This window comes from Muntiacus reevesi, chromosome 2 (assembly GCF_963930625.1).
Source record: "Muntiacus reevesi chromosome 2, mMunRee1.1, whole genome shotgun sequence".
NCBI lineage: Eukaryota > Metazoa > Chordata > Mammalia > Artiodactyla > Cervidae > Muntiacus > Muntiacus reevesi.
In genome coordinates, this window is record NC_089250.1 from 260,043,505 (window position 1) to 260,070,821 (window position 27,317).

The 27,317-nt window shown below is 47.0% G+C and overlaps 1 protein-coding gene across 1 annotated transcript; it reads left to right on the plus strand.

The window, feature by feature from the left end:
- Positions 1-27,007, plus strand: SPINT2 (serine peptidase inhibitor, Kunitz type 2). Its single transcript, XM_065926013.1, has 7 exons — positions 1-576; positions 19,202-19,372; positions 22,618-22,671; positions 23,971-24,024; positions 24,560-24,721; positions 25,007-25,045; positions 26,339-27,007. The coding sequence occupies exons 1-7, from the start codon at positions 471-473 to the stop codon at positions 26,503-26,505; spliced, it is 753 nt and encodes a 250-aa protein (XP_065782085.1). The 5' UTR covers positions 1-470; the 3' UTR covers positions 26,506-27,007.
- The last annotated feature ends 310 nt before the right edge of the window (positions 27,008-27,317 follow it).

Genomic DNA, 27,317 nt, shown 5'->3' on the forward strand with positions numbered 1-27,317 from the left:
GGCGGGCTCACCTGCGCCTAGGGAGGAGCATGGCCGCTCAGGTGCAGGCTCCCTGCGCCTGCGCTCTACGCGTCCCGCCTCACCAGGTGCGCCCCGCCCTCTACCTGGCCTTCCACCTTCGATAGCTGCTTCGAGGCGGCCGCCATTACCTCTGGCGCCCACCGAGGGTCTGGGGGTGTGGTGGGGTTCTGAAGGGTAGAGGGAGTCCGGGGCGGGTGAGGAGCAGAGGAAATCATCGTGGGCACAGGAGGCGGAGTATCCGCAAACCGAAAGACCGAGAAAAGGGCTTCCTGGAGATTTCCTGTGTGGCGAGGGCAGAGAAGCGCCCCGCAGACCGCTACGAGCGCCCGCACCTGAACGCAAGGCCCTCCAGTGCGCGTGCGCAGCGAGGGTCTTCCCGCACCTGCTCGCGAGACCCCAACGACCAGAGGCTGGAGGCCTCTCCCCTGGGCTGTCGGGCGGAGTCCGTCATGGCGCAGCTCTCTGAGCCGAGGCGGTGCGGGGTGCTCCTCGCCCTGCTGGCATCGCTGCTCCTCTCCGGGGCCGGGGCGGCCGACGAAGAACGTGGCGTCCACGGTGAGGGCCCGAGCGGGTGTCCTGGGGGTTGTGGAGGGTCGAGAGGCCGAAGGCGGGGCGTTAGGGGCAGGGTGGAGGGGCTAAGTTGGGGAACGAGGAGGGCCGGGGCGAGGTCTGAGCAGGGGGAATTGGCGAGGGAGGAAGTTTGGGGCGATTGGGTGAAGCTTAGGGGGGTGTAGTGGAGTCAGCCCTGCTGGATTGAACCTTGAGAAAGGGATTTGGGAGCCCTCGGGAGCGGGGACGGGTGGCATTAGAGTCCGGGCTGGGAAAAGTTTCCTGTAGAGGGGGGAGGAGACTGGCTAGGGCTGTTCACCAAGAAGGAGTGGCAGTGGCCTTTACTGTGGCCGGAAGGAGCTGAGGGACCGAATCGAAGACCGGCCTCTTCCTGCCAGCGAAAAAAAAGCCCAAGAAAGCCCGGGGTGGGGGGCCAGCCCCAGAGGACAGGGCTTGGGTTAGGGGACCTGTTGGCCTTTTAGCCTCTGGGAAGAAGCCTGCACCCTATGTTTTTTTATATTGGACCGCAGCCTCCTGAGACATCTTTCTGGGTTCAATTGCATTAGAGCGCCTCCCAGAACAAAGGTGTTTCTCAGTGATATTCAAAGGAAAAGAAGAGCAAATATGTTGGGAGGGAAAACTTGCACGGGGTGCAAGGGGCGGGGATGGAGCGCCTCTTGGCTTAAGAATATTGGCGTTGAGAAGCTGGGCTTGAATTCGTCCTTAGAGGTTGGTGGAGGGTAAGACCCAGTTTAAACCTCTAAACTCTACGGAAGTTCAGCCTGAAAGATCTTTTTGAACAAGTGTTGGTTTAACTTTACTTCCTCAGACAAGCACAAGCAGATTTTGAAAATAATCCTCCTGAAAGAAGAATTCGTTGATTCAGCAAAGCTTCTTGAGCTCCTGCTGTGTGTCAGGGGGCAGTGCTGGGAACTGTGATACCATTTGTGACTCAGACAAGCCATGTCCTTGCACTTAGAGAGCTGATACTCCAGTGGGATAGACAGAGACAGGGAGTAAGCATTTAAATAAGGAGCACTTACCACAGTATTAAATTACTAAGACGTAATTGAACAGGAAGAAGCAGACAAACAGGGATGATGGCGGCCACTTTAGCTCATGTTCTCAGGGGAGGTCGCCCTGAGGACAGTGACAGCTGGGCTCTAACGTGAAGGAACAAGTGGCAGAGACACAGAGGCGTCAGGGATGATTGTCCAGTTGGAAGTATTGGAGTACAGAGACCTTGAGGCTGGAATGAGCTTGGTCATTTGAGGAAAAGACTGCCAGGGCTACTGGAGTAGGGGTGTGTTGGGAGGGGGAGGTGGGAGATTGGAAGAGGAGGCCAAGTGGGGAAAGCAGACAGGAACCAGGTGACTTTACAGGCCAGCATTTTGGATGGAAAGAGAAAGCATTGGTGTTTGTACACCAAGTCGTCACCTGTGGTGACTTCTGAAGACTTATTTTCCCTGTGCCCAAGGCAGAGAGGAAAAAGTGAGTTGAGGGCCTGTGGGGAGAGATTCAGCTCCAGGGAATTAGGAATGCAGGTGTTGATCATTCTTGTGATCTGAACTAGAATTTGTCAGCCCTTCTGGACTCTTTTTAGATAGATATACTCCTCAGTACGTGGAATTCTCCAGGCAAGGATACTGAAGTGGGTAGCCATTCCCTTCTCCAGGGGATCTTCCCAACCCAGAGATCAAACCCGGGGCTACTGCATTGTAGGCTAGATTCTTTACCATCTGAGTCATCAGGGAAACCCATACCTTCCAGTTACCTGGCCTGCAATTTTTATCAAAACTGAGTTTAGGGATAACATCTATTGCTTGCTTTGAGCATTTATGCATTATTTAATCCTTGAAACAACTTGGTTTGGCCTTGAAGATACAAATCTTGCCTAAGGCCACACATTAGTAATTGACAAAGCTGGGTCTGGCTACAGAGATCTTTTCTGCTTGTTCCCAGTGGTTTTCCCAGCTGCTGTAGCTGGCTGGACCTCCTGACCTTTCAGAAGTATTCCTATCTGGCTGGGTAAACTAATGCCCTTGCTTATCTGAAGTTCTGTTTGTTTGAGAGCTTTCAACAGCTTATTTGGAGACAAAAAGTAGTTTTTATCCCTCTGCCCACCTTCTGATTGCTTTGATTTTTCTCAGGAAGCAAAGTCGCCCACTAACAGTGAGGTGTTTCTCCAGTCACACACAACTGCACAGTTACCTTCAGATGAATATAGTGGAGGAAGGGGGAGTGTGTAAGGGGATGATCATAATGGTTGGTCAAGGAACAATCTATGTGAAGATATGAGGGAGCTGAGGGGTAGTGGAAAGGTGGTAGGACCAGTGAGTTATTAGACCTGAGGTTTTGAAAAGAATGAACTAGGAAGATAAACTACGCTCGGCAGTGAGGGAGACCCATGAAGCTGAGGTTCTAAAGGGTCTAGGGGAGCGGCTGTGGGGAGGACAAGATCACTGGAGGAGAGGAGGTCTAGGAACCAAGAGGCCAGGATGGTTGGAGGAGCACCTGTGTAGATACAGAAATCACCAAGATTGATGATAAGAGTCACAGTGGGAGTGACAGGGAGCTAAAATCAACGAAGAAACAAGGTGGGGATGAGCTGGGTCAGCAAATGACGCACAGGGTGGGATATGATTTACTCCAATGACAAGGTTCATAACAGGGGTGTTTAGGGTGGAAGGAGAATGGTGTAGAAGCAGTGCCCACTTGCAAGGACACAAGAGAAGCCTCTCTTCAGGGGTGAGCTGGGTTCAGTTAGGGTAAGACTGTTTCGAGAAGAGATTGAGGGAATGAGAAGTTTTGCGGAAGATAGGCCATAAGTATCAGAGACTCCAGGAGTTGGGGGAAGGGAGATGGCCACAAAACAAGATGCATGGGGATGAAGGGTAACTCGGGAGTCTGGGGCCGGTGTGGTGATAAGCAAGTGGTAGGAGAGTCACATGGTGTCGAGACGGACAGTGTTGGTGAGGCACTGGGTGGCAGAGGACAGATAAGAAGGGGTGAGGAATGTAGTGGCATTTTGAGGCACACCTCTGCAGGTGGAGGTGGGGGACAGCTGATACATCTCCAGGTGTTTGTAGCATCCAGGGAGAGGGCCAGTCTGCCGTGGAAACACACAGATTATAAACTGGCTGTTGAGACTTCCCTGGTGGTCTAGTGGTTAAGACCCCGCACTTCCCATGCAGGTTCGATTCCCGGTTGGGAAACTAAGATCCCACGTTCCATGTAGCACAGCCAAAACTTTTTTTAAATAAAAAATAAATAAAGTTATTAAAAAAAAAAACCCACCAAACTGGCTGTTCCCAGGAAGCCTCAGACAGGCTTTATGTGACTTGTAGAGTTTCTAGAATTGAGAATTTTTTTTAGGAAATATTTTGATTTGGGGCTGTGCCTAAAAAATATGAAGATCTGGCACAGTATTCCCACATAGCACCCTGGGGTAGTGCCAAGTACTTCTTCTGAAAAGGACATAGACTGCTCTCTGTGTTTATTCACTTGGCCTGCCCTCTGTATCTTCTGAGCGTTTGAGTTGTGACTCCCACATTAAGAATATGCCCCATTTATTAAACAAAGGTAGATAAAACATAATAGTTTATAAATTATACAGTGCAGTGTTTGTATGTGTGTTATTATTCTCAGGGAACACCCCTTAACAGGTGGCCACAAATGTGCATGATTTTTCTCTCTTCTTGGGTGACAAGTCCTGGTATTTGGAGTGCCCACAGATAAATAATTTTGATCAATACAAGGGCAAATAATATATTCCTTTTCAGAATAGAACCTCAAAAATTCCTTTTGGGAGTGGTCAGTTAAATATAGTTCCTACTGCCAGTAACTTATACATGAGAACTTGTGTTAATGGTTCCTTGGCTCATATCCCTTTGTTGATTGTTCTTGGGAATTTCCACTGGAGACAAGTGTGGCAGCATTTATGTGAAAGCCTCCAAGGCACTTTGAAGTGATCTTCTGTTTATTTTGTTTATTTATTTATTTATCTTTGGTTGCACTGGGTCTTTGCTGTTGGACCCCAGCTTTCTCTAGTTGTGGCATTTGGGGGCTTCTCATTGCTGTGGTTTCTCTTGTTGCAGAGCACGGGTTCTAGAGCATGGGGACTTTGACGCTCCATGGCATATGGGATCTTCCTGGACAAGGGATCGAACCCATGTCCTCTGCATTGGCAGGTGAATTCTTAAATACTGGACCACCAGGAAAGTCCATGATCTTACATTTGCATCAACTTCTTGAATTAATTAGTTTCTCCAGAACTTTGACTGAAAGAGTGAACTTTCCAGTAAATCTCCAATAAGCATATTAATCACCACTCATTTCTCTTCTCCTCACCCCCATGGGTAGTTGTAAACTGGGTAGTCAAAGAGAGGATGAGAGATAAGAGTGAAATTGCAGCTGGTGTTGGTGATCAGCTGAGAGGTCTCCAAAGTTCCATCTTATACTATTTTCATCCTTCATAGAAGCGCTTGTTCTATTTTCAGGTAAGACAGGTAGGTTCCAGGACAGTTTGAAATATTTATTAACTGATTTATTCAACATAAACACCCACCAAGTACCAGGCACAGTTTTAGGCCCTGGAAACAAAGCACTGAATGAAACAGATGACAACCCCACCCCCACCCCCCGCCCCCAATCCATGACAGTTACACTGTAATGAGAGGAAGACAATACAGTAAGTAAACAATGAGTAGATACTTGGTAATGAGTACTATAAAGAAAAGTATGGAAGGGAAAAGATAAATTAGGAATTGGGGATTAACAGATACACTTTATATAAAATAAACAGCAAGGACCTACTGTATAGCCCAGGGAACTGTTGGTACTGAAGATATTCAGTATCGCGTAATAACCTACAATGGACAAGAATCTGGCTGTAAACCTGAAACATTGTAAACAACTCTGCTATTAAAAAGAGAAGAAAAGGAAGGTAAGGTTTGGTAGGTATGTTTAGTGCTAAAAACATGGCCTTTGAGGCTGAAATGGTGCCAATACTTAAATAACATTGAAGGGTTTGCCTTTAGACCCACTGAGGGAAAGTGGACCCTTGCCTTGATCAGCATTTGAGAAGTCAGCCTGTAATAGAGAAAGCCAGCCTGTGACCTGTTTCTCATTATACCTGTCTCCTGAGTCATTCGCAACACTCAGGCTTGTCTTCAGGTAGTTGGCCAGGCAGCCAAACCTCTGTTTACCATGTCCTGAGGCTGACAGGCGGAATAAGGGATGAGGTAGCCTGTGATTCATGTGAGGCAGGAGAGAACCCTGAGGGGGTCACACTGAAATGACTTAATTAACCCCAGGAAGCTTTTCATGGCCCATTGGTCACTGACTAATAAGGAGTTCACAAATGACCACAGAAGCATTAGTATATGGATTATGGACCTCCTTTTTTGATGCTGATCACAAATGTCATTTCACTTGTTTCTGACAAGATAGTTTTGAAAACTCTAATGAAGGGATGCTGAGGCCCAGGAACTTTGAAGTTAAAGTTACTTGGAAGTTTATTTGAAGCACATTTTTCATTACTAGGAAGCCATTTTAGAAATGAGGCAAGTGTTTGAGATGGATCTCACCAGTGGGGTCCTGGGTCCCTGGCTTCAGAAGCCTGTGATTCTTTGTGTTTATTCCAGGGTCAGTCATTTAGAATCTAGGACATATTCGGGAAGTGGGGTGGAATAATAGATAGTATAATAGATTTTGACCTTTCAAAGGGCTACATATATGTCTGTGGTGTTAGTGGGGTGATTAGGGAAAATGTCTAAGAAGTCTCGGAGTGGGGGATGATAATGGAAGAAAAGGTTGGGAAACATTGTTCTAGGTAGACAGCCCATTAGCTATAATCACTTTCTGGAAAATGGTTCCAGGTTTTTAAAAAGTTAAGAACCCCTGAATGTGAATTAACAGTTCACAAAGTTCATGAAAAACTTTGAAACTACTGTTTCAAATTATTCAGATTGACCACTGTAATTCTAGTTAGAGATTTAGGTAAGGGTAGAATTTATAGTCCTGCTTGAGTGATGAATATGAGGTGACAGTGGGTAGGAGTGGTGGCTGGCATTGTGATGATGGTTTATGGAATGTAAACCTTTATATCTAAATATTTTATATCTAAAATGCCAAGATTTTATATCTAAAACAAGATTTTATGAGCCTTACATTGTAAGTTGGGTTTGTCATTGTAAATGTTCTCTCCTCATAAATACCTAGGGGTTATTTTAAAGTTTCTGAATTACTTATCCTAATAATGACAACTTCCAGGCACCCGAACCTAGAGGAAGGCATGGTTAGTAATAGCTTTCTGTACTAGACACTGAAGTCCTCAAGTATATAGAACCTATCCAGCTAACCAAAACAGGTGGATTTATAGATCACCTTGAAATAAGACTGATTATAAAATAAACGTTAACTTTGGGATTTGACCCAGCAGAATTAAAGCAGGGGTGAATATCTGCCTTCCTAGTATTTAGTACCTCTTCACTCACACAGAATTGTGAGTCTCATTCCTTGATGAAAAGATAGCTTGAAGTCGAAATAGGTAACCAGCGCATAGTTTTTCTTATTTTCTTTTCTCTGACCTCTTAATCTCCAGATATTGCAGTGTTACAGGACTTTACTGCAGATTAAAATAAGGAATTTTATACCTTCAGGCAGGCATGGCAGGTGGTTGCACAGCAGAAAAGCAAAGGGAAAGAGTGATGGTTGGATTGCTTTTGTCAACTCACTGACTGATTTTCCCCTCTATCCTGGCAAGTCACCACCAGTCTAGTCTTCATAAAAATATACTACTTATTCAAAGCTTTGTGCCAAATGTTTAAACGTTTATAATTGAGTTAAAAATGCCTTTAATTTTTACAACACTCTTAATGATTGGTCCCAGTGTCAAAAAAGTCCCTTCCATTTGAGTCGTTGTTAAGAGATACATCTGCAGTCCCACAGAATTTATCTCAGTGGGACATATGGAGGGAAAACCAACTGAATCTCTGCTTTATTACTCACCAGTGAATTCAGGTTACATTGAGCAAATGCCCTTTCCCAGACAAGCCATTGCAAGATAGCCTCTAATACATGGTGCATTCCACAGCAGTAAGCAAAAGTCTAGGTCTCACAAGATGGGACTTACTGCTAACAAACTTGTCAAAAAACATTTTTATAATAACTAGATCTGGAGTGGATATTAATCACACAGAGAGGCCTTCAACTGGGGCTGAGTTGTATTTATAATGCCCTCAGTTTGGTTCTCTTGCTAACATTGTTAGCTTTCGCCTTAATCTTGAAGGGATTTTAAAGAAAACACTCTCCTGTCTACTACAGAAAATATTTCTGATACAAGATGTGTGGTTTTTCCACATCAGGCAATTCTCAGCAGACTCAGAATGGGTGTCTGACAATTTAACTCAATTCTGAATCTGCTGGAAGTGAGCACAGATCCTGTAGGTTAAGGACTTAGTCTCACAAGACTGCCCCTTCTCCTTTCAGATGCCAATCAAAGGCCAAGGTTGTCATCTGTCAGTTTCACCAACTTGAAATGTTCAAGGGTTCCCATGACCCTCTCAGAATCAGTTTGCTAGAATAGTCCCCAGAACTCAGAGAAACACATTTACCAGTTTATTATAAAGGATACAAATGAATAGCCAGGTGAAGACAGAGGTCTGGAAGGATCCCCGGTGTATGAGCTTCTGTCCTTATGGAGTTTGGGGTGAGCCACCCTTCTGGCATGTGGGTGTGTTCACCACCCTTTCAGCTGGGATATTTTACTGAAGCTTCATCATGTAGGCATGATTGATTATTAACTCAGATTCCCTGGAGAATAGGGGGTGGGGCTGAAAGTTCCAACCCTTTAATCTAGGCTTGGTTTTTCTGGCTCCCAGCCCCCATCCTTTTTGGGGGGTGGGGTGCTGAGCCACACAGCTTGTGGGATCTTAGTTCCCCAGTCAGAGATTGAACTCGGGCCCACTGCAGTGAAAGTGTGGAGCCCTCACCACTGGACTGCCAGGGAATTCCCCCAGCCTCTATCCTGAAGTTCCTGAAACTTTCTAGGGCACCCCCAGCCACTAGTCATCTCATTGGCATACAGTAAGACGATTGTGCCACTCCAGAGATTGCTGGGGTTTTAGTTCTTGTGTCAGAAAACCAAATATTAGAGTAGAACATGATATGACACTCAAGAAATTCCAAGGATGTTAGGAGCTCTCTATCAGGAACATGGGGTAGGGAGAGACCAAATACATATTTCTAATTATGTCACAGATATGACAGGTCTGTAATCAGAGCTTTGCCTTATCAAGGCTCCCAAGAGTCTGATTTAGAAACTCCAAGCCTCTGAAAAAAAATTTTTTTTTAATTAGCCCGACCTAAATCAGAAAATACAGGGCTTGCTGAATTGAAGAATGCTGGGCGCATTTTCCAGCTTTATTGAGAGATTTACACATTTTTGTTGTTTGTATTATTGTTTCCTTATTATGAATGAGGAAATGCATGTACAGGGAGGTTAGGAAAGCTGCCCCTTCCCCACACCCCCAACCCCAAACAGTGGGCAAGTAAGAGGCAGCCAGGGGCTCCTACACACACTGGTCCTTCACCAGGACAGCTTCCTGCAGGCCATGTCCTCTAATCTGTCCCCTACATTTTGGCCAAATGATTTTCCTTATTGTGTCACTTCCCAATACCAGAGCTTTTCCTCATTTCCTTTGTGCCCTGTGTGGCTTACAGCCCTTTGAATTTAGGGTGTGATTGTAGCAGCTTACCTTGTGTGGTTTTCTTTTTTTCCTTCTTCTGTCCAAGCCAGTCTTGTGGCTCTAACTTAATCGTAAACCCCTGGAGTCAGGGGCTACCTTCCCAGTGGGTGCCTTCTATGTAGGCTGGCTACTCAGCTCAGTTTACCTTAGAGGGTTCCAGCTTATGCCACTGTACTTCCAGGGTGGCTGTTAAGAACACCCCTTTCACTCTGAAAAGTGTCTTGATCAAAGGATAAATGTATGATCACCCTATTCACATAGGTGAGCTATTAACCAAACACTGTGTGCTAATCTGTGTTAATTTGCTTCAGTCATGTCCAACTCAGCGACTCTGTGGACTGTAGCCCTCCAAGCTTCTCTGTCCATGGGATTCTCCAGGTAAGAATACTGGAGTGGGTTGCCATTTCCTCCTCCAGGGGATCTTACATCTCCTGCATTGGCAGGTGGCTTCTTTACCACTAGTGCCACCTGGACGCCCCATAACCAAACACTGGTGTGCCTAGTCACTGTTGTGTCTGACTCTTTGTGACCTCATGGACTGTGTAGCTTGCTGGGCTTCTCTGTCCATGGGGATTCTCCAGGCAAGTCTACTAGGGTGGGTTACCATGCCCTCCTCCTGGGGATCTTCCCAACCTAGGGATAGAACCCAGGTCTCCCGCATTGCAGGTGGATTCTTTACCATCTGAGCCACCAGGGAAGCCCAGGAATACTGGAGTGGGTAGACTAGCCCTTCTCCAGGGGATTTTCCCAACCCAGGAATTGAACTGAGGTCTCCTGCATTGCAGGTGGATTCTTTACCAGCTGAGCTACCAGGGAAGGGTAGTTCCTTACTGTTCTCAAGATACTGGGGAATATATTTAGCACGTTCAGTTTTATTTCGTTACTGTGAAAAATGTAACAGTTTAAGCAAACAGGAGGGGTGACTGTAATCCACTATCCAGATAAAACTCTGAAAGAAAATAAGTTGTACATTCACAAAACTACTCAAATTATCCTAAAAGATACAGATGAAAAAAAAAAAACAAAACTGGAAAAGCTTCTGCCTCCTTTAGTTTCTTTTCCCTAAAGGTATATCCACACACATATCTAAATTAAAAGTTAAAAATCATAATATTGCATGTAAACCATTCTTTTGCTTTTGTCTCCCTAGTTCTATACCAGCATATACATAGTATGTGTGGATGTCTCACAAGTTACTTTACCAGCCTGAACAGGGTGTTCATGAAAAATTCAATGGTGAATTTTCAGCTACTGTAGGTTTGTGCATAGCAAGCCCTTCCTTGGGTATGCTAATAGCTGCCCCTGTTCTTTGAAACTCAATAGCTAGTTTGGTTTTCAGTACTGAGGAGTGAAGTGTATTCTGTCTTCTATTTTTTTTTTTTTTTTGGGTGTAAAAGTAATATTTTCACATGTCTGAGTATTATTATAGCAAATCATTTCCTGTTGGCTATTATCCTTTGAATTATAAGTGGCGTTCATGAAACAAGTAGAGCTGCTTTTAGTGATGGAAGGGTGTGTTGTCATAAGAAATGTGAGCCTTCGGAGTCTATGTGATAGCTTCTGACCACACATATAGGACTTGCTGAGTTCTGTGACATGATGGGGGGAGGGGTAAGTGTGGAAAATCTGAGCAGGGTGTTTTTATAAACACTCTAAAGAGCTGATTGGCAAACTCCAGCTCATGGCCACTGCATACATACAGCCTGCACACTAAGTATGGCTTCTGCTTTATTTTATTTTTTTTGGCGGGAGGGTGGGGGGCCTGCTGTGCCAGGTCTTCATTGTGGCACTTGGGCTTTCTCTGGTTGAGGAGCTTGGGCTTCAGTAGCTGCCGCCCCTGGGCTTAGTCGCCCCACGGCATGTGGGTTCTTAGTTCCCGGACCACAGGATCAAACCCATGTAGCCTGCATTGGCAAGCAGATTTTTAACTACTGGATCACCGGGGAAGTCCCTTTAGTAGTTGAAAAAGATCACAAGAATATTTTAAAGCATAAAAATTATGTGAAATCAATTTTTATTGGAACGCCAGTCATGGTCTTTTATTTACGTGTTACCTTAGATTGCTTCCGTGCTGTAATGACAGAGTTGACTAGTTAGACTGTGTGAGCCGTGAAGCTTGAGAGAAAGGCAGTCCTTGGTTTGCATGGTTTTCAACATGCACAGGTTTCAGTTACTGCAGTATTCTGACAGTACTTGGGTACCCAACGAGTTCCAGCTGCTAGCTTTTCAGTCCCAAGTCACTGGGTACATGACACACATGCGTGGTACCTGGCCACTGCAGATGCGTCATTCAGTCCACACACAGCAAAGCATGCAGTTGTGTTGTCTCCTTGCTCCACAGAAAATGCGGCAGTTTACAAAAATGATTGATCGATAAAGGAAATTGGGCCAAAATAGACCAAAGTGCAGCAAAGAAGAGAAGTGATAACGCTGGAAGTGAAATTCCGGTTGAGCGTAAATGGAGTGATCAGAGGATGAGCCAGCTGTGGGAGTGGGCACTGCTGCCATTTGAGACCGGTGTGCAGCCAGAGGAGCTCACAGACAGACGTGGAGAAATTAGTTGTGACAAAAAAGGATGGTGTTCCTGTGTATGGAAGTAACGCTGGCCGAACCTTGGACAGAATGCCAGGCAACTCTCAGGGCAATTTCATGGCATTGATAGAGCAAAGGATAAAAGGTTAGAAGCTGACCCAAACCTAGAGAGAGGTGTGACACTTACTCTAAGGTGAACTGAAAAGAAACTGGCTTCATATCAGTGTGTATGTGACCAAAGACCTTCACAAGGACTGTTCACACTACTCTTGGTGAATTTGCTTGCTCAGTTGTGTCCTACTCTTTGTGACCCCATGGACTATACAGTCCATGGAATTTTCCAGGCCAGAATACTGGAGTGGTTAGTCTTTCCCTTCTCCAGGGGATCTTCCCAACCCAGGGATCGAACCCAGGTCTCCAGCATTGCAGATGGATTTTTTACCAACTGAGCCACAAAGGAAGCCCCTTGGTGAGTTACTTATTTACAAAGAAAATTAACACTTCAATTCTCAGGTTTCTAATGTTTTAACTTACAGTGAACTAAATAAATACTCATTTTGTTATTTTTTATCCTATACATTTATAACCCACAGTTTTTTTTTTGTCATGCAACAGTCATAATTTTTTCCATTGCTTTGCCTGATTTCACACTATTCTGGCTGTATTTACTATTTGGCTCATCTTAAAAAAGTTTATTGATGTCTGCTGTAGAGAAAACAGATCGGGGGAAGAGAAAGACCATTTCATGAGTGGGTCCGAGGTTGTGAGATGATCCAGGGCTTTCTTTTTTTTTTTTGATCCAGGGTTTTCTTATTAGGAAACAGTGAGGCAGTAAGTTGGTGTTTTTCAATGTGTAGCACCCACAGGAGTAAAAAGTGTATCAAGGACTAGAATCCCAGGAGAGTTATTTTTGCTTGTTTTGTAGGTAAACTGACTCTGAATGGGTATTAAAAACATGAATAAAAGAAAATGCTAAGTTCAAGGTGGTTGTTAATTTAGGGGAGAGAGAACAAGTGGAATTGAAGTGAGGGGGTACACAAAGGGTTTCAGCTGTCATGTTTTGGTCCTTAAAATGTTAGAATTTCATAAAGCTGAGAAGTCGGTATACCAGTGTTGTGACATTTTCTGTAGTTTTCAAAATATTTGAGAAGGCAATGGCACCCCACTCCAGTACTCTTGCCTGGAAAATCCCATGGATGGAGGAGCCTGGTGGGCTGCCGTCTATGGGGTAGCACAGAGTCGGACACAACTGAAGTGACTTAGCAGCAGCAGCAGCAGTAGCAAAATATTTGAAATATATTAAACTCTTCAGTAGGGACAGCTGTAATTGTGCATTTCTGAAGAATGATTGGATACCATTTTCTGAAGCCTGTAAAATTAGGTTGGGTTAGTAGTGCCTAGGAGCTTAAAGTGTCTGTGGTGTCCTTGCTGGAAGGTAGTAGCAGGTCATTCTAGCACAAAGAGTGAAGTAGAGCACGTCTGAGCCATTGGCTCCTTCTCGTTATTTTGGTTTAAGTTCAAGTGACTTCAGAACCAGAAAAACCTGTTTTCTATGACAAAGACCTGTCTGTTTGGCAATTTTGTAACAGCTAATGTTCAAAATGCCTGCCAGGGTTTTGTAACTTAGATTCATATTTCAGATAATGTGTGACTTTAACCATTTTTGATGCTTTTCCAAGACAGCGTTACTGTTTCCCAAAGCCAGGAATTCCATTTTTACATATTCTGAAGCAAGTGTACCCAAATTTGGTGCCCCTCAGCTTTTCCCCCTATTTTTTTTTCTTCTTTTTTATCCTCTATTTTTCCTTACATTTTGAAAACTCACAGAACGTATTTTGCCGTAGCATTTTTGAGCATAGAAATAGGACTTGAAACATGTTTTTCATGATTGTTTCCCAAAACTATTCTGAGACCAAAATGTCATCTCTTAACAGTAACAGTTATTAAGGAATAACTTCCTGAAAATTGTCCAGCCAAGTCCCCTCAGCCTGGGGCAGTTCTTTGGTATGGTGCTATCAGTCACCCTGTCATTGTGGCTGTAAAAAGACCTAGCAGAAGGCCTGGCCTTGGTGAACCCTCCAGTTGTGATGAAGCCTTGAGGAATGTTTTGGCTTTTAGGCAACTTCAGTGTCTTGTTTTTCCCACTGCCTGTCACTATAGTGGCTTCTCTTTCTTTCCATCAAAGGGGTCCTTAAAGTTTGTGCTTGAGCTGTCTGATCAGACCAGTTTGATTTCAGATCCAGCTCTGCTGCTTGCTTTGGTTAACCTGCCCATAGTGTTCCCATTTGTAAAGGGAGGTGGGCGTTACTGCATGAGTCACAGTTTTTATCATGACTGTTAGAAATCGTGCACATAATGTGCCCAGCATCTAGCATAGTGAAGGTAGTGAAATGGGGTGTCAAGAAATAATCCATGCTCTGCATTTTGATTTTAAGCTGAGTCTACCAAAGATAGTATTCTGACTTTTTGGGAGTTTTTTCTAAGGAAGGTGATAAGTCATGAAAGTCATCTTACACACTAAAGTATTTCTGGCTCTTTGTACAAGCTTTTTGGAGAGCAACAGAAGAGAGAATGCGTCGATGTGATTTGGAATGAGGTGAAGAACATGTGGCCTGTGTTTCCTAAAGGAACATTCTCTCCTTTGAAACAAAACCAACCAACCAAACAAAAACAACCTCCTTTTTCATAAGATCATTTCCTTAAGCCTAGAGAGTAAAAATGTGTATCGTAGAAGCTGAAAAGCAATTTAGTTAGGAAAGGCATGCAATGAAATGGACTCTTCTCCATTTGACAAGGAGCCTCCCTCCTCACAGAAGGTACTCTGTCTTGACACAGTAGTTGTGTGGTTAAATTTCACCTTGGTTGAACCTAGGTTTGGCCAACTAATCTGCTACTTTGAGCTCTTTTACTCTAGTCAAATTTATTTTAAAAAGAGATTAGCTTCTTTCTGTTTTTATTACAGGAATTTTCAAGTGTACACGAAGTAGTGGAAGCAGGTTTATGAGCTCCCATAGATCATCACTCAGCTTCAACAATTGTCAACATGATATCTTTCCATATATACTGCGTTTTTACTGCAGGAGGTGTGTGTGTTAGTCATTCAGTCGTGCCTGACTCTTTGTGACCCCATGGACTGCAGCCCTCCAGGCTTCTCTATCCATGGAGTTTTCCAGGCAAGAGTACTGGAGTGGGTAGTCATTTCCTTCTCTAGGAGATCTTCCAGCCCCAGGGATTGAATCCAGGTCTCCTGCACTGCAGGCAAATTCTCTACCCACTGAGTTTCTCTTAATAAACAGAATTTCTAAATTCCCTGGGACAAAAATGAAGCCACCCCCATCCCCTCCTACCCCACCCAAGGAACCTGAAAATAAGGCTGCTTCCAAAACTTAAACCGTTAGGTCAGTGTGTGGTCATTGACAGTAGATGTGAGCAGCTGAGACGGAATGGCCTCTCAGTCCCACAAAGTTCGTAACGAAGGAACCATCACATCTACAGAAAGAGCATTCCAGTCAGGAAGAGGCATCGGTTCGTGGTGGCAGTCAGAAAAGTAAGTGTTCAGATGCAGACCTTGACCACACTCTCTTGACCAAAACGCGTCCTGAGCCGTCTCCTGAGAGCCTGTAGTCTGCCTGGTAGATCCCAGTAGAGTGGATCTTCACAGGAATCCTCCAGAAAACTGCCTTACTCAGATACCAGGTGACCTGCTCCATGTCAGCTGGCTTTCCGAGGTGGTATGTTGGCACACATCCGCCCTGCTGGACAGTTATTTTCTCAGGATCCTGAGATGTGCTTTGTTAGCGAGAGCAGCGTCCCTGCGCTTCTTCAGCCCTGGGGCACTAGGAGTGCCTGTCTGAGCCTGCAAAGAGGCCGATTCCAGGCGGTGTTTATTTCACCAGGGTAACTGCCGTCCATCCCTGGATAAGCTTTCTCCCTCCTCCTCTTTATGCACCCTCAGGCTTCTGTACCTGCACAGAACATCTGGCAGAAGTATCTGGCATCCTTGTTTATGATAAGCCACCCAATTCCCACTCTATACTGTGGTCGCCCTGCTGCGTTCTCTGCTGTGGCATCTGACAGTTCATGGCAACCCTGCCTTGAGCTCCATTTGGCCCCTCTCAGGTGTTTGTTTCAACTGAGACATTAATTCACATTCCGCACAGTCAACCCATTTAAAGCACACAATTCCTTTTTCAGGTGTTTTTGTTTAAAAGACCATACCCGAAGCTGTTGGAAGTTTTGCTTTTGTTTTAGATTTGACAGGTTTGTTGACAAAAGAAACCTTTATTTGTCACACACAATAAACAATTTCAGTATTTAATAGAGGGTTATTTAACTTAATTTTACTATAGAAAAGAGAAATAGAAACAATAGAGAAGACTAACAGTGTGTATGTACATCACCAAATTGAGCCCACCAGCATTCAGACTTAAACAGCACTGGGAACTTGCTTGTTAACAGCAGCCTGGAGACAGTGCATCTGCTTTGTTGATGAGACTGCAAATTGCAGTTTTGGGGGCCTCCCACTTGTAATCCCAGGCCGCAAACTGGTATCCTGATCAGCTTGCCTGCAAAATTGTAGCTCTGGTTTTAAGTTTTACAATGCTTTTTGTTTCACCTTGTGAGTCACAAGATTTTCTGGACCCCAGGGGGGCTGGTCAGAACCCACTCCCTCTCTCATCTAAAGTGCCTCTTGACTTGCTGGTAACAGTTGGTGTTTTTGCAAGTAGGCCAGTTGTCCAGGCAGGGTCAGAAGTCAGCCAGAGGCCTGCTCTCCTGCTTCTGAAGCCTGAACAAGACTACTTCCATTTTCGTTTCCCTAACAGCTGCTCAGGAAGCAAGGACACCAAGCAGTCAGTGATCCCCAAGGCTCTCAGCTTGGCAGGGCACTGGATAGGCAGTTGCCAAGCCTTGGCAGCAGTTGGGAGCCTCTGCCCTAATGTTTTCAGTTTTCAGTCATGGGGACCCTGTCTGGGTCCTCTCCAGCTTGTCTTGTTTATAAGAGTGCTGCTTCTGGTCTTTGACAGCCTGGTGGGTCAGGCAGAAACATGCACCAGAGAACTCTTCTGCTGTGTCTTCCCTGGGCCTTGTTGACTGTTTTGTGACTTTTGGCACATTGTCAAAAGTACCTGTTCCGGGCACACACCCAGCTGGTTCTGGTTGATGCAGTTATATGGACAAAAGGTGTCTGGGCCTATTTAAAACAACAACAGCAACAAACAAAACTGATTTATTATTTACATACCATAAAATCAGTTGTTATAGGCATAAACCCAATGGTCTCTGGTACATTAACAGAGTTGTACAACCATCCCCACAATCCAATTTTAGAACATTTCCAGCATCCCCATTTGCAGACACTCTCCACCATCCCAACCCACCCCCGCCAGCACCAGGCAAACACTAATCTTACTTCCTGTCTCTCTTGATTTGCCTTTTTTGGACATACCGTATGATTCCATTCATATGAAGTGTCCAGATAAGGTACTTTTTAGCTGATGATTTCAGTTATGGTTACTTGCACATTAACAAAAGGTTTTTTTACTTCAGAGTATGCTTTTTCTGCTGTGCTAGTTACCTGTGATTTATTGGAGTTCCTTGGGGATGTTTGTTTGTTTTGCATAGTACCAACCTTTTTTGTCCATAGTTACATGCTTTGTGGAATGTTTGGTTTCCTGCCCATTGTTGTGATGTATTTTAGGAGATGCAGCAGAAGCACAAATCCTGCTCTCTCTGCTTTGAAAGGCATCCCCTCAGTGAGATAAACCTAGCCAGGCTGAGAACAACTAGGGAGGAGTCATTGGCAACATATAACCCAGGTTTTGGGCCCTGGGATGGTTTTATTTGAGCTGTTTATGAAGCACCCTGTGCTGGGCCTGAGGCAGGTTGCAGTTACCTTATGCAAGAAGGCAGAGATGTAGGGCTTCCCGGGTGGCTTTGGACTTCCCTGATGGCTTAGATGGTAAAGCGTCTGCCTACAGTGTGGAAGACCTGGGTTTGATTCCTGGGTCGGGAAGATCCTCTGGAGAAAGAAATGGCAACCCACTCCAGTACTCTTGCCTGGAAGATCCCATGGACGGAGGAACATGGTAGGCTACAGTGCATGGGGTTGCAAAGAGTTGGACACGACTTCACTTCAGAGGTGTAGGAGACCAGGGTGGAGGGAGAGGTGATGTCGGCTCGTGATCCCAGAAAGGGATGATATGGTGGTGCAGAGCATACATTGAACCACGTGGTCAGGTGACTCCCTTTTCAAGTTGCTTTCAATCCTCCTAATTCCTCCAGAAGAAAGGGCCATTCTAGTAAAGGTGTTGTCTCCAGCACTTGTTTTCTCTCCCTTTTCAAGAGAGAGAGCAGAGGGACTTCCCTGGTGGTCCAGTGGCTTATTATCTACCTGTCAACGCTGGGGACATGGCTTCGATCCCTGCTCTAGGAGGATCCCATATGTTGTGGGGGCAGCTAAGTCCATGGACTGCAACTACTGAGCCCGTGTTCTAGGGCCTGTGAGCCCAGACATGAGACGCCCAAGCGTTGCAACTAGAGAGTAACCCCTGCTTGCCACAACTAGAGAAAACCTGTGTGCAACAGCAAAGACCCAACTCAGCCAGAAATAATTAATATGTAAAAAGAGAGAGAGCAGATCTCTAGGCTTTCTGTAGACAAATGTATCTGGCTGGAATTTTATAACTTTGTTCTCTTTCCCTTGTACCAAAGTGGGGCCAGGTTTAGGGGCACCTTGTAACCCTGGACCATCAAGATAGACGCTGGAAGAAAGGAGTGACCTGAGTTGCCTTTGAAGGGTCGGCAGTGGGGGGAACTAACATTCGGGAGCTTCTTTCTGAGACTCTGGTGGTAACTCGATTATGAAGTGGCCAGTCTTGGCAGAGAGTAGACAGGAAGAGTTAGGAAGGGTCCTGCTGGGGTGCTAAGTGCACCGTGCTGTGTGCGGACCGCACATCGCCAGCTCTAGCCTTTGAGTGCTAAGCTCCCCTTGGCCCAGTGAGACGGGCACATATCCAGAAGGATCCTGCAGTCTGGTGTTCTGCCTCTGAAGTCCAGCTTCTGTATGGGGGGTGTGTGTGTTTGATAACGGGGCAGGGACAGCATCAGCACACAGCTGACATTCAGTGCAGTCGGGTAGTTGGTATCTTTGTTGTCAGATGACGCCTTTCTTTCCTACACAAAGAAGGAATCCCTAAGCAGGTCTGATGGCGACACTTTAGAAACGACTCATAGAGGAGCTGCTGGAACTTAAGACTCTGGAAAGCTGGGGCCTCTTCCTCGAGGGCTGTGCATTTTCTCTCTTGCCTGAATTGCCCTGCTAAGCTAACTGGTCTCTGGTTGTGTTTTAGATTTTTGCCACCTTCCCAAGAAAGTGGGAAGATGTCGGGCCTCCTTCCCTCGGTGGTGGTACAACGTCACTGACGGGTCCTGCCAGCAGTTTGTGTATGGAGGCTGTGGCAGGAATGACAATAATTACATGACCAAGGAGGAGTGTCTTGCTAAGTGTGCTGGTGTCACAGGTAAGACAGTGCTGTTGGGGAGGTTTTATTATCTGTTGTTGTTTTTCGGTCATTAAGCTGTGTCTGACTCTTAAGAGACCCCATGGACTGCAGCACGTCAGACTCCCCTGCCCTCCGCTATCTCCTGGAGTTGGCTTAAATTCATGTCCACTGAGTTGGTGATGCTATCTAACTGTCTCATCCTCTGCCCCCTCTTCTTTTGCCTTCAGTCTTTCCCAACATCAGGATCTTTTCCAATGAGTCGGCTCTTTGCATCAGGTGGTCAAAGTATTGGAGCTTCAACATCAGTCTTTCTAATGAATACTGAGGGTTGATTTCCTTTAGGATTGACTGGTTTATTCTCCTTGCTGTTAAAAGGACTCTGAAGAGTGTTCTTTAGCACCACAATTCAGAAGCATCAATTCTTTGGCATTCAGCCTTCTTTATGGACCAACTCTCACATCCATATGTGACTACTGGAAAAACCATGACTTTGACTATACAGACCTTTGTCAACAAAGTGACGTCTCTGCTTTTGTTTAAAAAAATATTTATTCATTTGGCTGCATCAGGTATTAGCTGCGGCATGTGGGATCTAGTTCCCTGACCAGGAATCAAACCCAGACCCCCTGCACTGGGAGCGCTGAGTCCTAGTCACTAACCACCAGGGAAGTCCCTGTCTTTGCTTTGTAATATGCTGTCTAGGTTTGTCATAGCTTCCCTTCCAAGGAGCAAGCATCTTTTAACTTCGTGTTATCTAGAGACACCTTATAAAGGTGTAGAAGTCTTTTGCTTTTCACTAGTTCTTCATGGCTGAAACCGGGAGATGTTTTTAAAAGCAGAAGAAACAGGCCCAATGTGAAGGTCACCCACACACGGTGGTTTCACAGCAGTACCCTTCCCCCTCTTCCCACCCCAACTTCCTTCCTCCCACTAGTGAGCACACATCCCACGCCAGGTCTGCTCAGACAGGCGGCCTCCTTGCTCCCTGGGTGTTTGGGTTATTTTTACCTTTGGGACAAATGACTTGAGGAGCTCAGCCAGCCAGCCGAGTAATGAATCCAGTTAAAACTAGAACACACTTCTGGAATCCGTCCTTGTCCCAGCCTTCGGTGAGGACTTCCGTGCAGTCCTGTGGATCCTGTGAGCCTCCCAGTTTAAATGAAAACCTAAGCCCAGCCACAGTGTGTGCCAGCTCTGAACGGATTCTCTGGGGACTCCTTGAGACCCGATGGCAGTGAGATGTTGGCCCTCTGGGGCCTGATCCCTCCCAAGTGTTCCAGAGACCCGAGGATTCAGCCAGGCAGACTGTCTGTTAAAGATTTTCACTGGCTGCCTCCTTAACATTGTCATGGGACTTCTTGCATCCTTTCCTGACAGCGTGGCATTGCTGGGGGCACCTGGATTATGATTCTGGGCAGAAAGTGCTTGTGGCCTCCTCAGCGCTCTCGGCCCCACCAGCCTGGGGCCTGGGCCAGGCGTCTGTGCGTCCTCCTGCACCGGCTGTGCTCTCTGTTGGCTTTGAGCTCTGCATTCAGCAGTCACGTAAGTGGATTACAGTTACGTGCATAAAGAGAGGACAGCAGCAGGGCCTTGGCTGTGGCCTGAGGTGTACAGCAATGCCCAGGCGCACGAGCCCGGCCGAGGCCCAGTGCCTGGAGGGGCGTTTTACTGATCTTTTCCTGCCCAGCGAGTGCTCAGCGCTCAGCACGTGTTCGGAGAGCCAGGGGGACTGGTACTATTCTTGGATTGTGAGTGAGCCCCTCATCTTTTAGGGGGTGACTGACAACCTCACCAAATGGTGAGTGAGGAAAATACCATTTATTGTATGTAACTTTCTGTCTGATCCAGTGTCAGGGAAGGAATTAAGGGGAAATGTTTTTTGCTACCTTTCTTGTCCTTTCCCTATCAAGAGTTCACAGTGTGGGACTTCCCTGGTGGTCCAGTGGTTAAGACTACGCCTTGCAGTGCAGGGGGCACGAGTTAGATCCCTGGTTGGGGAGCTGAGATCCCACATGCCTCCTGGTCCAAAAAAAACAAAGCGCAGAAAACAGAAGCAATATTGTAACACATTCAGTAAAGACTTTGAAAATGGTCCACATTAACAACAACAACAAAAAAGAGTTGACAGTAGCAAATGTACATGCCGTTCTGGTTACTCCTTGGTTTCTCAGGAGGAAAGTTAAGTTTTAAGAACACAAGCAGTGAACAGCGGGCATAAGATAGAATGTCTCTGCTGAGGGCCATGGGGTGTAGTGTTTTGCTGGCAGAAGGCAGACAGCTGTCTTCCTAAAGGTCAGAGTCCGGCTCCAGCCTGGAGGTCCCAGAAAACTCATTTGCAGGCACCGGAGCATGGCTGCACGACACAGCTCCTGACGTGTTCTCTCGTGAGTCTGCAAGGAGAACTGGAATTGCCAGGGCGACGACTCGGCAACAAGTCACTCACGGAGTCCTTGCCAGCAGATTCCTTCTCAGGCAGGCAAACTCTGTGGGGAGCCAAGTGATAATGAGAATGACAGTTCATTAACAACTAATTAATTAATTATAATGAGAACCAAAGTCACTGAAGGGACCAGACTCTCTGACTTAGTCTATGCTTTAGTCTGTGTAGACAAAGCTCAGCCAGATTAGAAGATTGCTTGAGGGGTGGGGTGGAACCAGGGGAGCCGGTTTGTATGCTAGTGTGCGGTGGCATCAGGTTAGACCAGCCCCACGTCTCTGCACAAGGGAGGGCTCCTCCCTCCTGCACCCTGCCAGCCCTCCCTTTTTTGCACTTCCTTAAATGGCTGGCCTCTCCACCCACCCTCTTAGCTTTGTGTGCGTGTGAGAGAGAGAAAATATACATAGCATACAATTTACCGTGTTAACAGCTCCAAGTGCATGGGCTGGTGGCAGGAAGTGCATTCCCAGTGCTGAGCACGCCCTTCAGTTTTTAATTCTCTTAGTGAGTTAATACAGTTCAACAGGTTATTTGGCCCTGGAAGCCATTCTGTCTTTTTATAATGTCACTTCACACGTCTTTGCTCTGATTTCCAGCTAGTTGATCTTAACGTTTAACCCACAAGGACAGTCTTGGTTCCGTATTTTCCATGTTCTGGCAGGTTTGTGGTCCAGCATGCACACTGGAGGGCCCACATAAAAGAGAAATGGGAGTCTCTGTGAGAGGCCCACAGGATCAGGCCTGCTCAGGGATGCAGCCTGTTTTGTTTCACCAGCGATCTTAGAGGTGCCCCTTCTCACTGTGTTGTTTGTTTGTCCCCTTGCAGAGAACACCATCGATGAGCCGACCAGGGATAAAGCAGATTCTTCTGTCCCAAGTGGTAGGTTTTTAAAAAGACCCGGGATGGAATGAAGGCCATCCAGATGGGTAATGTGAAAGGACATTTGTCATTTGGGAGTTGTACCAGGGCTTCCTCCTCCTGGTTCTGTTGACGTAGAATTGGCAAGCTGAGTCTGCCAGCTTCTGGCTCCTTGCAGCCTCCCATGCTGGGGAGTTCGCATTGTCCTACGGACAGGAAGGGCTGAGGGATTCCACAGTGCTTCCTGGTGGACCTCCACTCTCTCTTGGGGGATAGGGGTGTGGCTACTGCTGCATGCTCAGGCCCTAAGTCCCCACTCTCTGCCTGCTCTGCTGTCTTCACTGCCCAATCCCCGCTCCTTGCCACGTCCATCTCCTTTGCTCTCTGTCATCCTTGCCAGTCCATCTCCCTCCCTGTGCTGAATCCTCTGTCCTCTGCCACCCCCGCCTCCCTTCCCACTGAAGTCCTTGATCTCTTTGTGTTAGCTCACTTGTAGTGCTGAGAACAGCTGCCCCATTCCTTCTTTATGCTTAAAGGACTCTGCCTCTAGAGCCTGGGGTGAGTGGTCCAGATGCACTAGCAAGGCCAGTCCCCAGGCAGTGGGTTCTGCTGGGCGAGTTCTGCTGTGGAGGGAGGGAGTCTGCCCCAACCAACTTTGAGGATGGCCCCAGTCAGCCAGTGACCACACACTGGTTGTAGTCTTGATTCTGGTTCTTTGACTCTAGCCTCAGCATGGGCCTTTTAGCCATTTATGGTGGGCCATAAATGCGAGTAAGCATTTATTGGTTTAGCAGTCAACCAGTTGGCAGAATGCTGAGAGTTAAGGTTAGAGGCACTTTCCAGTTTCTCTAGGCTAGGATTCCTGTGACTGTCCTGGCCACCGCTTTGCCTGGGTTCATTGTTTATTTCCTAACTGGCCTCTGCAAGGTCATCCAGAGCCATAGGGTACTGGATTCATAACTCTGGTGTCTGTCCTGTCTCAGAAGAAAATTTCCCCAAGAAAATAAGTGACTTCCTATACCTCTGGTCTTTCTCGTCAACCCAGAAATTGTGGCTGGGATTGGTTTCTGTAGTAACCTCTGACCTGCCGAGCAGCCCTCCCCATCCAGCCATGGTGCTAGAGGCGCTGTAGAGCGCTTTAGGACTGAGAGGTGATGGAGCAGAGCTGCCCACAGAGAGGAGCCTCCACTCCCTTCCTTCTGGGTGCCAGAGTGTCCACGCTCCCTCAGTGGGCCCCTTTCGGCTCAGCCCCAGCTAGGTCACGTGTCCCGTGTCCATTCCGGCCTCCCTGACGGAGTCACATGGATGTTTGTGTTTCAGTTCCCAGAAGGCAGGATTCTGATGACCTCTCCGATGATATTTTCAGCTATGAAGGTACAACTTTTTAAAAAACATGTTTTCTTATTTAGTTGGGAATTGAGACACACTTGAGGGTTTCTACTGAGGATATTGTAGAGCAGGGCTTCCCGACCTTTCCTGGGTGTTAGGACTCAAGAGAATGCCCCGGGGCAGCAGGAAGCAGAATGGGCCCACAGCATGCCCTTGGAGAGGTTTGCCCTGCCTGCCAGCAGCTGCGCTGTGGGTGGGTAACTAGCTCTGCCTACGAGTCCTGAGATTGAAATGAGGGGCCTGGTTCAGACCTCTCAGAGCTCACACAGGTTGAGTGCCTACACCAGTGACTGACACAGGGTAACCTCCATAACTGTAGTCTGGTTATGCTACTATGTAAAGAGAAAGGTATCTGAAAATGTGGGCCAGACTAGCCATGTCTGCAATTAACCAGTGTCTTTTAGCAGAGAGAGGTTTTCCCCACAGGCCAGCAGCCGTATGACTGCTTGGGAGCATTCCAGCTCCAGTCATCTCTCCTGGGCCCTGCTAATTTGTACTCCCCGGGCTGTCTCGCTCCCAGAACACTGCATTGCCAAGGCTGTCACTGGGCCTTGCCGCGCAGCCTTCCCACGCTGGTACTTTAATGCAGAGAAGAACTCTTGTGATAACTTCATCTACGGAGGATGCCGGGGCAATAAAAACAACTACCGCTCCAAGGAGGAGTGCATGCAGCAATGCTTCGGTGAGTCTGCGTAGTGCCTCAATCCAAGACACAGCCACGGGCAGGGGAACCCTCCCGAGAGGACCCCCATCCCTTTCCTCATCCTCTGGACTCTTACCCTCACCCTCCTCTGGCTTCCTAGTGGGGAGGGGGTGGCAAGGCCTCAGAACCCTCTGAAGGGCTGGAAGAAGTCACTTAGCTAGAGCTCCCCTCGAAGGCCCAGGACCAAGGGGAAGCCTCTGGTGGCTGCCGCTGTGAGCGAAGGAGGGCTGGGAGCTGACCTCAGGGTTGTGTGTTTTCTTCCAGGCAAGCAGTCGTATCCTGCCCTGCCCTTCGGCAGTAAAGGTAAACGGCCCCTCGTCCCCCTCCACCTGCCTGCCTGGACTTAACTCGGCTCTGTCTCTGTGGCCTCATGTTGTCTGGACACATTGTCCTTCACTGTCCACATCTTTTGTTAAAAAGTCACGTTTCTGCACGAGATTGGCTGGGCAGCTTGGAACACGCGGTATATGTGTGTCCCATGGTGCGATGTACATAAACGGGTTCGGAATGAGGCTGTCTCTTCCCAGCAGCCCCGAGGATGACCGGGGGACACCACCTCGTGCTTAGGCATCTGGGATCTGCCACACACAGGCCTGAGATTGACCCCAGTTTTGGTGGGGAGCTTTGCTTCCCTGGGGTGTTCATCGTTGGTCCTGTGTGACACTGAGGAGGGTGGAAAGCCCGCGCTGTGGGTGGGCCATGACTCCCACCAGCACTGTTGTCCCCATGCAGTCTGGTCTGGCGAGGAGGCTGGGCCTTCTCTTGCTTTTGTTTCTGATTCTGAGTCTTAATCATGGATGGTAGTGTTTGCACAAAAGACCTGCCACTCTGGTTTGGCCTCTTTGCACCTGTTTCCTGTTCAGGAGCCTAGGTGTGGCCTGTGTGTCTGCCCTCCTTTAGAAAAAGAGGAATGAAGCTGGAGCCTGGTTGGCCAGGCATCGGGATCTGGAGGGTGGGAGATGGGGAGGGAATTGACCCTGTCTGGTTCTGTGGCTATGTGGGGAGAGGGAGCTGGGCAACTGCCAGCGGACCACATTCCTTAAGGGGAGCCTCGCCTGAAGAAAAAGCATCTTAACTGACCAGTGGGACTGCTGTGGGGTAACCACTGTCAGATTTGCCTGGGCAATTAGGAGTGTGAGGGTCCCCTCCCGGCCCTGCTCTGAATAGACCCGTGCCCATCCCTCATTCCACAGGCCACCACCCCAGCAACCTGCAGGGCCACGTCTTTCTCTGGGCTGGTTGGGGGGGTGGGGTGTTTACACACCCACGCCAGAGATGGGTGCTTTTCCTGTATAAGTTGCCCCAGAGAGGTGGTAGGGAGATGAAGTGAGGATTTTTTTTTTTGTTCCAAAAGAAGAAACACAAATAGCCACTCTGTCTGTGTGCACCTAGCACAGCACCTCCATTTTTTAGAAACCTATTTCTCAGGACTATAGGGATCTCTTGAGGACTTGACTACCTGTCAGGCTTCCTGGGTTGGGGCAGGGGGGCATGTGGCTCAAGGGGTGTTGGTCTTCCTCCTGAGCTCACGCGGACATTGGCTATGGCCCCCTGGGGTCCTCCCTCCCAGTTCTGAGGCCTCTCTCTCATCCGCAGTGGTGGTCCTGGTGGGGCTGTTCGTGATGGTCCTGATCCTCTTGCTGGGAGCCTCCGTGGTCTGCCTGATCAGGCTGGCGCGGAGGAACCAGGAGCGGACCCTCCGCACCGTCTGGAGCTCTGCGGATGACAAGGAGCAGCTGGTGAAGAACTCTTACGTCCTGTGAACCCCCGTCCTGTGAACCCCCGTTGCCCTGGGGCTGCCCCCTTCCACCCCCTGCCGATGAAGAGAATCTGGGAAGGGAGGGGAGACGAGTGTTGAACGCATGTGTACTTTTTCAAATAGAGTGATTGATTTGCATTTGCGCGATCATTAGGGCTTTTGGTCTGTTTGTTCTTCCACAAGGTGAGAGGGCTGCTCCCTGACCCCTCAGATGGGTTTGCTTTAGAAGTCCTCTTAGTGAAGGGCTGTGCACAGTGCAGGTGGTCTGGCCTCCATCCAAGTTGGTTCCTTTTCGATTTCTTTCTTGGCTCCAGGTGTAGTTTTCTTTGCTTATGTTGAATCCTGTTGCCTCCTTTCCCATCACAAAAGTGATGTTTTCAGAGTTTGTTTGTTGTTGTATTTTTTTAAGTAAGCAGAAACATGGTTTTTTTAAAATTAGGATTCTGAAAGGAAGAAGATAAAATGTACAAGTTTAATAAAAAGGGGCCTTCCCATTTAAAAAAATATTCAGCATGTGCTTTCTTTATGGGACTGTCAATACAGACTCTGCCAGAGTATCCACAGGACATGAGATGTCCCCATCCAGGAACAGACTGTAAGAAAACATCTTTCAGATCTTTTTGAATGAAATACATCTTATGTTACAACTGAGTGCTTATAAAGTTTCGCCAAACAACACTTAGCCTTACATCTGTGGTAAGCTCTGATGTTTTCTTTTTTTTTTTTAGCTCTGAATATTTTCTTACTCAGTTTCACTTTTTAAAAATTCTGGTCATACCATGCAGTTTTTTTTTTTTAATGACTCATTTTGGCATC

Coding starts and splice junctions, on each gene's coding strand:
- SPINT2 (XM_065926013.1), top strand. CDS start 471: ATGGCGCAGCTCTCTGAGCCGAGGCGGTGCGGGGTGCTCCTCGCCCTG. Junction 24,025..24,559: donor TGATATTTTCAGCTATGAAG/GTACAACTTTTT, acceptor TCTCGCTCCCAG/AACACTGCATTGCCAAGGCT. Junction 25,046..26,338: donor CCTGCCCTTCGGCAGTAAAG/GTAAACGGCCCC, acceptor TCTCATCCGCAG/TGGTGGTCCTGGTGGGGCTG.